We start from the raw sequence: 13,748 nt of genomic DNA on the forward strand, positions 1-13,748 counted from the left end.
CAATGGCTTAGTTTTAGCAATGCATGATTCTTCACTCTACTATTTAGACTCTTCAGTCCCTTCTCTAGGGAGCCCTGTAAGACATTTTACTATTCCTATTCTTCAGATCATGAATAGAAAAATTTCATCAACTAAATATAAAAGACTCCCTATTACACATTTTATTGGTATTAATCATGACAAAGAATTTAGCTTTTTCATACTGTTCTGAAGCTGTCTACTCTTGAGGTCTGCAATCAGTGTTTTACAAAGAATCTTTTGTACAGTAGAACATCTATCTGAAGGTCTATCACAGATCCATAATATTATTATAAATATTAATCCAACTACCATTTAGAAACTAGATCTCAAAAGTGATACTCAGGAATAATACAATCAAGTCCAAATTCATGGTCTGGGCATGATAAGGTAAAGCATTTTTTTTTTTTTTTTTTTTTTTTTGCGGTACGCGGGCCTCTCACTGTTGTGGCCTCTCCCGTTGCGGAGCACAGGCTCCGGACGCGCAGGCTCAGCGGCCATGGCTCACGGGCCCAGCCGCTCCGCGGCATGTGGGATCTTCCCGGACCGGGGCACGAACCCGCGTCCCCTGCATCGGCAGGCGGACTCTCAACCACTGCGCCACTAAGGAAGCCCGGTAAAGCATTTTAAACTCACTATTTATCCGAGTGAATTTATCAAGGAGATCTTAAGGTTTCTGTAAGCCAAAACAGGCTAATAATCTTGACTACCTTCTTTGTCCTACCTGTGTTAAACATGATACCACTTAATACTCATAATAATCCACAAGGTGAATATTATCTCAGTTTTACAAATAAGGAAACAGAGGCTCCAAGATATTAATCAAGATTGAGCTCATATTAGGCAAGGACAGAGCCAGTATCTGAACACAGTCCTGATCTGCAAGAAAGCTTTGGGGTACTCCTCTACCATATCACACTGTGCACTCTACTGCCCAAACTACAAGATGTTCAGATTTTATGAGTATTCAAAGACATTATTAAAGCATACTTTAACAGTAATTCAACAACACAGATAACCGTTGAGAAATATATAAAAAGCTAAGTGACAAATTATTTAAATCACCCAGGAAAAGCTAATCAACATAATGTAGAAGCAAATACTTCATGCTTCATATTCTATTTAATGCTCCTTTTCTGACCTTTTTCTTTATACATTATACATTTTAATCTTCTCAAGGCCACTTTTATCTCCTCTGGATTAACAAAGGGAACTTCAGTGCCCAACTTTGACTGCAGGCCTTCCTAACTGTTGGTAAAAAAAACATCAGGAAGGAAAAAATGTCCACTCTCTCCCTATAGTTTCAAGGTGCCCAGAGATTATCTGCACCTTAAATATGATTCTGATAACGAAGTAAATCGTAAACATTCTGGAAGGCATATATCTTACTCTTCCATTAAGTATTCTTGTAATGGTTTTTGTACAAAGGAACCTTGTAAGACACCAATTTACAACCTAGCCAGAGATTGTAGCCATGGTATGTGAAAATAAATCTTTAACCTCTAAACTCAATAGTCTAATTCTCATCAGTGGCCTTAATTTTTTGTTTTTTGCTCTATTAACTTAAAGAGATTAAAAATAACTCTAAGGTTTCTTTGCAAAATCAGGAAGATCAACGACACTTCTATCACAAAAGTAAGATAAAACCATAACTCGTAGATTCTTTTTCAAGCTAAAAAGTTTGAGACTGTTTCCTTTAAATTATCAGAAGCAAAATAAATGTGATACAGTCAGATTTAATTCTTCAAATGAAAATATCTCTGTGATGAAATAAAAACCGACTACATAATTATTTATAAGTTAAAAGCATTTAGACAAACTACCAGTATTATTTGCAAAAGAAAAATTATTTTCTTAATCTTTTAATTGTAAAGAAATAACCAGAAATCTCTACTGTTTGCTTCATAATATTCTTCTCTCTGCTTATAGTAGTGAGGGGCTACGGGAGGTATTAATCTGCCCCTCAGTGACTGATACCCCATACGACACACTCTCTTTAAAATATTAGAAAAATGGGACTTCCCTGGCGGCGCAGTGGTTAAGAATCTGCCTGCCAATGCAGGGAGCACGGGTTCGATCCCTGGTCCAGGAAGATCCCACATGCTGCAGACCAACTAAGCCCGTGCGCCACAACTGCTGAGCCTGTGCTCTAGAACCCGGGTCCACAACTACTGAGCCTGCGTGCCTAGAGCCCGTGCTCTGCAACAAGAGAAGCCACTGCGATGAGAAGCCCATGCACCGCAACGAAGGGTAGCCCCCGCTCGCCATAAATAGAGAAAGCCCACATGCAGCCACAAAGACCCAATGCAGCCAAAAAATAAAATAAAATTTAAAATGTTTAAAAAATTAGAAAAAAAGTAAAAAACAATATGCGAACATAATTCTTTTTATCAAGATACAAATTCCCAGAAAACATTTAATTTTTATGCTCCTTAATAAAACTTTACTTAAAAAAATCATTTTTTATGCTTTTAGTCTCAAAGTATCTCCTTGCAAATTACTTGTTAATTACAAAAGGAACAACAGTAACTATACAGAAGAGAAAAACACCTTAACCAAATGACTAAAATTAACATCACTAATAAAAGGCCAACAGACTTCATTGACCTCTGCATGTGATATCCTGAGGACACACTGCTTACGCTATATTCCAGCCACAAATGGATAAGCTCATTCTAATCACAAGGAAAAGCAAACAAACTCAAATTGACGGATAGTCTATAAAATTACTAGCCTGCATTCTCAGAAATAACAATCTCATGTGAGACTGAAATAGTTTTTCACTGAAAAACTATTCTAAGTTAAGAGTGACTAAAGAGAATGACAGCCAAATGCAAAATGTGATCCTGGATTGGATCCTGTACCAAAAAAGCAAAAGCAATAAGAAACATTACTTGGACAATTGATGAAAGTGAAATATGAGTTACAGGTAAAAGAAGTATTTTACTGATTTAAATTTCTTAAAATCAGATCCAAAGTGTGGGTATTTAAGATAATGCCATTGTTCTTAGGAAAAACACACTGAAGTACTAAGGGGTAAAGAGATAATGATGTATGCAACCTCTCAGGTAGTTCAAAAAATAATGTTTGTATATACAAGCAGAGGGAGAGAATTATGACATGTGGAAAATGCTGAAAATTGGTGAATCTAAGAAGGGGCATGTGGGAATTATTTTGTACTATCCTTGCAACTTTTCTGAAAGTTTGAAATTATTTCAAAGTAAAAAATTTAAAAGTCATCCTTAAGATTAAGTAAATATTAATATGAGAAGATTTTCACCATAAACAACTAATTGATAAAATTAAGTTTGACAAAATGGTATGGTTAGTGCAAGTGATTTGAACAGTGATAAGTTAAGGAGCTGTACCAGAATGTAGATCAATACACAGTTTTCTTCATCAAAAAAAGTCTTGCTATGAAAAAAAGTCAGCTCTACTAAACTGTGCTTAGTGACATCCTGGCACAACCTGGTAACAAACAGTTTCTATAATGGCACTGTACTTAAATAGTACAGTGTACTTCGAATAGATGACCTTATATACCATCTTTTTGCATCAATCAATCAATCACTAAATAAATACTTTAAAAATATGCATGTGCATTTGGAATAATACACACCAAGTTATCGCATTAACTCTGGATAGCACAACTGCAGGTGATTTTTATTTTCTTCCCATATTTTGTAAAGTTTCTACAGTGACCATGATTACTTTTATAAGAAAAAAGTAAACTTTTTAAAAAGAGTAAGTGAAAAAGAACTAAACAGAAGGCAATCAGACTTCTTGGAACCTGAATCCTATGCCACACATGCCATTTTTCTTAACTTTACTGCCAAAATTTTTCCAAAAGGACTCACTTACAGCTGATCTTGAAGCTCCACAATTATATATTCTAGTTGTTCCTTCTCCAATTTATGAGCCAGATCAGAATCTTCAATCCTCTGTAGTAGTATTTTATTCTGAGCGACAGATTCAGACAGCTGGTTCTCTCGAAGTCGTAAGAGTTCTTCAAGATAACCCTGGAAATACAGATCACCAAGATATAGCAAGTGCAAAACTCTAATATGTATCTTGAAGACAAATGCTGAGTAGCTTAAATGTTATTCTTATCTATATTGTAATGAAACAATTTCAAAGTATCACTGAAGAAATAGAAAAAAAAGCTTTAATTGAATTAAAAATTTAATATATGTTTTCCATTATTTAAAGCTCTTCTCTAAAGTTCAATAAAATATGTTTGTAATTTAAGGTAAAACTTCATTAAAACATTATAATTTCTAAGCTCCACAACAGTGATAAACACTCTCAATGCCTCCTAGCTTCAAAATACAGACCTAATTACAGAATGATCAATTATAAAGCTGCCTCTCTGTGATTATTGTTCAAAAACACTTATTAACATTTTAGCATTAACAAATTAGTGGGAAGCAGTATACTGTCTAGGTTAGGCCTGCAGGCTTAGGGATTATATCGTGTCATACTCAGTTCTACTACTTATAAACTAAGTGTCCTTGGGTAAATTACTTAATCTCTCTGTGCCTTATTTTCATCATCTAAAAAAGTGGGAACAATAAGGGTACCTAGCTGGGAAGATCAAATGAATTAATACAGTGCTTAGAATACTAGCTGGTACCCTGTATGCAATGTATAATTCCTAGCTATTATTATCAGCAGACACCTAATAGATATGAGACTTTTTGAACAGATCCTCTCTTATCTTTTCACCCATTTATTGTTTCTTTGTCCTTTTGCTCTGCTTTCTGGGAGTCTTCACTGGATTTATCCTCCAAATCCTTATACTAAATTTTTGAACTCAGGGAATCTTATTTTTCATTTCCAGTTTTTTTTGTGTGTTTTCTGACTGTTCCCTTCTCATGGCATCCTATTCTTTTTAGATCAGTGTGCTTTAAAATTCCTCTCAGGATATCAATTAGAATCTTTTTTTCTTAGAGTATTCTTCTATTCCATTTCTTATCCTTTTCATGTGCCATTAACAAACTGCTTTAGCTATTTTGGCTTCATGATACATGTTAATAGTAACTAACACTGTTCCTGTTACCGAACTTCTTTTTCATATTTTTTTCCTGACAATTCTCAAATATTTGCTTTTTCCATAATAAAAATCTCAAAAACTAAAGTTAATTTTTACAAATGAAATTCGGTAGGTATACACAGCTTAACAGAAACTATATAAATATGATTATTTATAAACATCAGTAATTAAACAATACTTAAATACCCAGCACTTAGATCAACCAGCAATACTTTCAGAGCCCCTATAATGTCTTTCCCTGATCACATCCCCTGCCTCCTTTGCAAAGATAACAATACCCTGAGATTTGTGTTTATCATCCCCTTGCTTTCCCTTCTAGCATTACCACAAATGTATGTCATCTTAAACAATATATTGGGCTTCCCTGGTGGCGCAGTGGTTGAGAGTCCGCCTGCCGATGCAGGGGACACGGGTTCGTGCCCCGGTCTGGGAAGATCCCACATGCCGCGGAGCAGCTAGGCCCGTGAGCCATGGCCACTGAGCCTGCGCGTCCGGAGCCTGTGCTCCGCAACGGAAGAGGCCACAACAGTGAGAGGCCCACGTACCACAAAAACAAAAAAACAAAAAAAACAATATATTTAGTTTGGATGGGTTTTATCTATATTCTTTTGAAACTTGCTTTTTCATCTACAGTGATGAGTCTAACTGTAGTTCATTCATCACTCTCAATCGTGGATAGTATTCTGTTGCATGAATACTACAGCTTATTTATTCACTCTCCTATCAATGGCCATATGGATCATTTTAGATTTTTCTTAATATAAACAATATTCCTGTGAACAGTCAGTTATGAGACACCTGGGACACACATCTGAGAGTTTCTAGGAGACATGACTAGGAGCAGAGTCGCTGGGCCACAGGCCACACATATCTCCACATTTACTAGATAACACCAAATGGTTCGTACTGTGGTTTTTATATTAATCACATCCTGTATTAATTCACGTGACTTTACATGAGTATCAAAGTTATACTGACTTCCTAAACTCATTGGAAAATATCCCTTCTTTTCCTATTCTCAAGAACAGTCAGTATAAAATAGGAATTACTGCCTTTTGAACATTTGGTATCATTTACCTCAAAAACCAAACAAGTGTGGTGATTCTGGGGAGAAGAGGGAATAGATTTTAAACTACTTGCTTAATTTTTTCAATGATTATAGGTCTATTAGTTTTGAGAAGTAATATTTATAAAAATTCTTCATCTAAGTTTTCTAAGGTGTTGACATAAAATTGGTAAAATTATTCGTTAATAATTATGGGGGGTCTCCACTGCATTTATAGTTATGCTGCCTCTTCTTTTTTTTTTTTAATATTTATTTATTTAATTTTGGCTGCATTGGGTCTTAGCTGCGGCACACGGGATCTTTCGTTGCGGCTCGCAGGCTTTGTGTGGTGCGCGGACTCCAGGGTGCACAGGCTCTGTAGTTGTGGCACGCGGGCTCCGGAGCATGTGGGCTCTGTAGTTGTTGCATGCGGGCTCCAGTGCACGTGGGCTCTGTAGTTGCACAACACAGGCACTCTAGTTGTGGCGCACGGGTTCAGATGCCCTGCGGCATGTGGGATCTTAGTTCCCCAACCAGGGATTGAACCTGTATCCCCTGCATTGGAAGGCAGATTCTCAACCACTGGACCACCAGGGAAGTCCCTGTCTAGTCTCTTTTAATTCTTAAAATTGTCTATCTGTGCCTTAACTCTTTTAAATTTAATTATGGTTGAGATTTGTATATTTCATTAGTTTTTACAGATAATCAGCTTTTGGTTTTATTAATTCTGTATCTCTATTTCATTAATATCTGCTCTTATTTTTCTTATTTTGAACTGGTTTGGTTTTTTTACTTCTTGGATGCTTAGCTCTTTAATTTTCATTCTTTCTTTTCTAAGATAAGTAATTCTCCAAGCACTGAACAAGTTGCAACTTAGTACTAAGAGTATGCATTGTTTTCATTCCTGTTCACTTCTAAGTATTTCCACATTTCTTTTTTGACCCAAAATTTAGAAGACTTTATTTTTTTTAAATCCCCATTGGTGTACTTCAGGGTGTGGTAAAATTTTTCTATTGAATCTAACTTTATTGCATTGTGATCACTATTACATCATTTCTTTGGCATTTAACGGCATTTGTTTTGTGATCTAGCATAGTCCATAAAAACTGAATAGTTGTCCCATGTGTGCTTGAAAAGAATGTGTGTTCTAATTGTTAGCATTTAACATATTTTAGATTGAGCTTACTAGCTGTGTTGTTCATTACATCCTTATCAATTTTTTGTCTGTTTAATCTGTAATTATTAGGATGTTAAAATTTTCTACTATAATTATGGATTTATCCATTTCTCATGGATATTCTAACAATTTCTATCTCATATTTTTCATGGCTACATTGTTAAATGCATGTAAGTTCAGCACTGTTAAACAACATTCCTGATGAATTGTTCTTTTTTAAAAAGGCAATTCTTTCTTTAGTCTTAATGATGCTTTTTGCCTTAATGTCTATCTTGAATGATACTGATATAGAATTATTTTGGTTAGTATTTGCCTACTCTATTTTTATACTCCTAGTTTCAACTTTTTTGTGTCCCTCTTTTATGTATGCCTCTTACAGACGGCATATAACTAAAATTAATGATTTAAAACATAAATTTAAGAGTTTGTCTTTTTTCTCTTAATTTTAAAATTATTATTATTATTTTTTGGCCTCACCATGAGGCTTGTGGATCTTAGCTCCCTAACCAGGGGTTGAACACGGGCCCTCGGCAGTGAGAGCACAGAGCCCTAACCACTGGACTGCCAGGGAATTCCCAAGAGTTTGTCTTAACTGGCAAGTTTACACCATTTACTTTTATGGTGATGTTGACTCTTTTGGTTGTATTGAGATTTATTTCTACCACTTTATTTTGTGTTTTCTTTATACCATCCTTATTTTTTCTCATTTGCTCTTTGCTATTGTGTTAATCAATTTTCCTTATTTTGTTTCTTTCTTATTATTAGTTTAAAAGCTAAATATTCTATTTCTTTTAACTGCAACTCTGGAAACAGGAATACACATTAAAAAATATGTCTATACTCCTTTGCTGTAATACAAAGACCTCAAAAGGCTTTAGCTTCAATCACCCTCTCTCTCTCTTTCTGACACTATTAGATAGTGTTTTAGTTCCATTTTACTTCCCAGGGAAGGCTGAAGCCTGAACTAATTGTTAAGCTTCAGATATTTTGTAATTCAGCTGTTAAAACACTGCTATTATAAAAAATTAAATTTTATAAACTTACCATTAAGTAAATTATATCAAAAAACAGAATAACTACAAAATCTATCGTTTCCCAAGTGTTTTACTATATTTTACTATTACAATCTGTGCTCTTCAAGTCATTTATATTTACTGTGTCTGCCTGGTAGAAAAACTATATAATGGTGTGCTACTGTGCCTCTCTTCCTGATTCTACATTCAGTGACATCAAATTGGTAGTTTTAAGTTGGCCATGATGGGAGTATTCATCCCAGAGAAATCAGCAAATGCTACAAATCAGGGCTTATCTAATTCCTCTGCAAAGCAAGTTGTTAATCATATCCCAGAACAACACTGCCACCCCATAATGGTCACTAATATTGCTGTTGCTGTTTCATGTAGTCAAGGTTTATTTGTCAATCTCTGTGCTTACTCTGCCATTTTGCAGCGCATCCTGCCTTCTAGGTTCAGTTTCCAACTCGAATGATAGCGGGCCTAGGTTTGCTGCTCCCCGGTTGGTATTAAAACACAAGTACCTAGGTTAAGGGAATGGCCCCTCACCCCCACCCCAGAAGCCTGAGTGACTTTAACTCATGACTTATTCCAGGCCCTTCTTTGTTTACAGTCCTTAGTGAGCTCCTATTTTTTAGGCCCTTCTTTGTTTACAGTCCTTAGTGAGCTCCTATTCTTTGAGAGAGCAGGTCTGTATGAAACTCTTTCAAATTTTATCCTACTTGGCATTTTCAGATTTTTGCAATGTAAAGGCTTTCAGTTATCATAGCGTGACTTCCGGCTGGTAGCTGGTACCAGAATTCTCCTTTAACAGGGTATTAAAGTTTTCTTTATATTTCTAACTAGCAGCTGTTTGTCTACAGGAAATCTCTTCATATTTGTAAATTTCCTTTGTAACCATTTTCCTCAGTGTATTTTTTATTGTTCTGATAATTCTATGGATAATTCAATTGGGCTCTCCCTACACAGCTCATCTATGAATAATGATAATTTGAAAGGAAGGGTAGGAAGGAAAATAAATCATACAGTGAAAAAGAAGAGGTTACAACTCAAGATGATAGAGTTTATATTCCATTCTGTTATGTACCCCACTTTGCCTACTACAGCGCTTAACCCACAAGAGCTGCTAAAATACCTGATTTAAAAAAAAAAAAGAGTGAGACACATATATCTTAAAACATAAAATTATTTAAGAAACAAAAGCCTCTCCTAAAACTGGCCCTGATTTTTTTGTTTGTTTGTTTTTTGCGGTACGCGGGCCTCTCACCGTTGTGGCCTCTCCTGTTACGGAGCACAGGCTCTGGACGCGCAGGCTCAGCAGCCATGGCTCACGGGCCCAGCCGCTCCGCGGCATGTGGGATCTTCCTGGACCGGGGCACGAACCCGTGTCCCCTGCATCGGCAGGCGGAGTCTCAACCACTGTGCCACCAGGGAAGCCCAGGCCCTGATTTTTAATTAAAAGGAGGACAATCCAAGAACAGAAAGGAAGTAGCAATAGGTAAATACTTCTATACAGCTAAAAGATCTTTTGGTAGTGACAGTCTAAAGGTAGTACTAGAACCAAATTAAATGACTTTTGACAACTGATAAATACCTTCTGTTCCAGTGTTAGCTGATATTTTTGTTTAACTCTCTTACACTTGTTGAACCAACTATTCTCATCCATGATGAAAGGAGGCCCGATGTTCTCTGGAGTGCTGCTTTCACTACCACTGCTTCCCAAAGTCCTCAGCTCTTCCTCATCACTGCTGATGCTGTCAGAACTGAGAAGATTAAAAATTTTTAAAGAAACAAAATTCATAATATGTTCCACTTTGATTTTTTAGAAACACTTCTGTATTTGCAAGCTACTGGTGAGCAAGCTCCAAAATATTCATCATTGACTATACAATAATAATGATATTATCATCAAGCCTAGAGATGCTACAGAAGTTCAAGTGAGGTTTACAGACCTAAGGGCACTAACACAGAAACTGTGAGAATGTCCTGAGGAGAGAGAAAACACTTCTAAAGAAGAGAACCAGAAACTCCACATGTGCTGAGAAGACCTGTCTAGCTGGGTTCTTTTTACTGTCCCACGTAGATCAAAAGAATGAAACTGGAACCCTATCTTATACCATATACAAAAATCATTCTAAATAGATTAAAGACTTGAATGTAAGACCTGAAACTGTAAAAATCCTAGGAGAAAACATAGGGGGTAAGCCCTTGACATCAATCTTGACAATGATTTTTGGATTTGACACCAAAAAAAAAAAAAAGTAAAAAAAAAAGCAAAAGCAAGATAAAGAAGTGGGGCTACATCAAACTAAAAGCCTTCTGCACAGCAAAGGAAACCAGCAACAAAATGAAAAGGCAACACAGTGAACGGGAGGAAATATCTGCAAATCATATATCTGATAAGGAGTTAATATCCAAGGCATATAGAGAACTCTACAGCCAAAAAACAAACGTGATTGAAAAATAATTAGAGGAATAGAGTAGACATTTTTCAAAAAAAGACATATGAATGGCCAACAGGTACATAAAAAGGTGCTCAACATCACTTATCATCAGGGAAATGCAAATCAAAATCACAAGATATCTCCTCACATCTGTCATAATGGCTATCATCTTAAAAAAAAAAAATGACTATCATCAAAGAGATAAGTGTTGGGCTTCCCTGGTGGCACAGTGAGAGTCTGCCTGCCGATGCAGGGGACACGGGTTCATGCCCCGGTCCGGGAAGATCCCACATACCGCGGAGCGGCTGGGCCCGTGAGCCATGGCCGCTGAGCCTCCGCGTCCGGAGCCTGTGCTCCGCAACGGGAGAGGCCACAACAGTGAGAGGCCCTCGTACCGCAAAAAAACAAACAAACAAAAAGGATAAGTGTTGACGAGGATGTGGAGAAAAGGAAACCCCTGTGCACTGCTGTGAGAGTATCAACTGATACGGTCATTATGGAAAACAGAATGGAGTTTCCTCAAAATATTGAAAATAGAACTACCGTATGATCCAGCAATCCCACTTCCAGGAATGTATCAAAAGGAAATGAAAACAGAATCTTGAAGAGATACCTATACTCCCATGTTTACTGCAGCACAAGTAATCAAGATATGGACACGAGCTAAGTGTCCATCAATAAATGAATGGATAAAGAAGATGTGGTGTATACATATACACAGTGGAATACCGTTCAGCCATGAGAGGTTAAGAAATCTTGCCATTTGCAACAACATGGATGGATCCTGAGAGCATTATGCTAAGTGAGATAAGCCAGACACAGAAAGACAAATACTGGAGGTATCACTTATATGTAGAATCTTAAAAAAAAAAAAAAAAAAAAGTCAAACTCATAGAAATAGACACTAGAACATGGTTCCCAGGGGCGAGGAGGAGGAATAGGGAGAGGTTGGTAAAAGGGTACAAACTTTCAGCTGTAAGATTAATAAAGTCTGAGTATCTACTGTAAAACATGGTGATTATAGTTGATAACACTGTATTATATAACTGAAATTTGTTAAGAGAGTATAACTTAAATGTTCACACACACACACAAAAAGATAAATACATGAGGTGATGGATATGTTAATTAACAACACGGGGGAATTCCTTCCACAAGGTATACATTATCAAAATACGGTATCAAATCACCACAATGTACACTTGAAATATCTCAGAATTTTATTTGTTAATGATACATCAATAAAGCTGATTTTATAAGAGTAAGAAAAAATCATCACAAACCCAAAGAAGGTAGAAGAAACAAAATAATATAGATAAAAACAGAAATTAATGAGCTAGATGGCAAAGGTACAACAGAGGATCAACAAAGAAAAACAAACACTTAATGACTAACAAAATTGATAAAGCTTTGGCAAGGATGATTTAAAAGACAAAAAAATAAAAGTTACGATAACAAAAAGCAAAAGATAATATAACTAGAGATGAAAAGAGATTAAAAAGATATTAAAAGAAATTCTCTGAACATCATGATATAAAATTCTGAAAATTTTAACAAAATAAAATTTACCAAAACTGAACCAATAATAGAAACTGGAAAGATGATAAATAAATCAGTAAGTTTTAAAAACATCCAAGAAGGACTTCCCTGGTGGCACAGTGGTTAGAAATCTGCCTGCCAGTGCAGGGGACATGGATTCCATCCCCGTTCTGGGAAGATCCCACACGCTGCAGAGCAACTAAGCCCATGCACCACAACTACTGAGCCTGTGCTCTAGAGCCTGCGAGCCACAATCACTGAGCCCGTGTGCCACAACGACTGAAGCCCACGCACCTAGAGCCCGTGCTCCGCAACAAGAGAAGCCACCGCAATGAGAAGGCTACGCACGGCAACAAAAAGTAGCCCCCGCTCACCGCAACGAGAGAACGCCTGTGTGCAGGAACAAAGGCCCAACACAGCTGAAAGTAAAAATAAATAAATAAATATATTTGTGGAAACAAAGAAAAAAAGCAATGAATACACAAAAAAATTAAAAAACAAAAAATAAATTAAAAAATCCAAGAGTAGAAAGGGAGAACTGATAACAAGGAAGTTCCTTATAAGGACAAGGAAGAAAATAAATGCTAACTACGGTGGTCCAAGGAACTATATAAACACTTCACATACATCACCTCATTAATCCTCATGATATCCCCATGAGGTACTGCTGTACTATTTAATAGGTACTGCTGTACTATTTAATAAATGAAGAAAATGAGAATATGAGATGATAAGCAGATGCTTGAGGTCACACCAGTAAGGGGAACTGGTATCACTATTTTAGGCAGAACATTCAGTGGAGGCTTCATTACTAAGGTGGTATTAAGCTGAGTTTTAGAGAAGATGAATGAACTAGCCATGCAAATATCTGAGAGAGACTGTGCTCCCGGTAGAGGACAGAAAGATGCACAGGTGTGCCCGGTGTGCTCAAGGGATAACAAGATGGCCAGTGTTACTGAAGCACAGTGAGTAACAGGGCAGGGAGTAAGACATGAGGTCAGAGAGGTACTGGAGGCCAGATCAACTACGGAATTTGTTTTTCACTTCGGGTCAGAAGGAAAGAAACTACTGGAAAGTTGTGAGCAGAGGAATGAAGTGATTTGACTTATAGTTCAAAAGGATCACTCTGGCTGCTGTATGGAGAAATAAACTACAGGAGTCAAGAGGTGGAGCACGAAGACTCTTGCAAATCTCCAGGTTTAAATTTAGGAGGTGATGGTGGTGCAAAAATATTTGCTGATGGATCGTATGTGGATTACGGAAGAGAGAATTCAACAATGACTCCAAAGTTTTTGAGCATAAATGACTGGAATGCTAGAACTACCATTCTTGGAATGGCAAAGACTAAAGGAAGGAAAGCTGTTTTGTGTGAGGGGGTGTGGGGTGATGGGATTAGGAGTTCATTATTGTACCTGTTATATCTGAGGTGCTTATTACACATCCAAGTGGAGGTGTCAAC

At 36.8% G+C, this 13,748-nt stretch overlaps 1 protein-coding gene across 8 annotated transcripts in view; it reads right to left on the bottom strand.

The window, feature by feature from the left end:
* The window catches only part of RUNDC3B (RUN domain containing 3B), a 147,844-nt gene that overhangs the window by 37,511 nt on the left and 96,585 nt on the right, over positions 1 to 13,748 (bottom strand). For all 8 annotated transcript variants that reach the window (XM_049714905.1, XM_049714906.1, XM_049714904.1 and 5 more), the window contains 2 exons: positions 9,901 to 10,069; positions 3,880 to 4,037 (listed from right to left, as the gene is read on the bottom strand). In XM_049714905.1, coding sequence (XP_049570862.1) covers positions 3,880 to 4,037; positions 9,901 to 10,069 — 327 coding nt within the window. The remainder of the gene's footprint in view (positions 1 to 3,879; positions 4,038 to 9,900; positions 10,070 to 13,748) is intronic.

This window comes from Orcinus orca, chromosome 9, assembly GCF_937001465.1.
Source record: "Orcinus orca chromosome 9, mOrcOrc1.1, whole genome shotgun sequence".
Lineage (NCBI taxonomy): Eukaryota > Metazoa > Chordata > Mammalia > Artiodactyla > Delphinidae > Orcinus > Orcinus orca.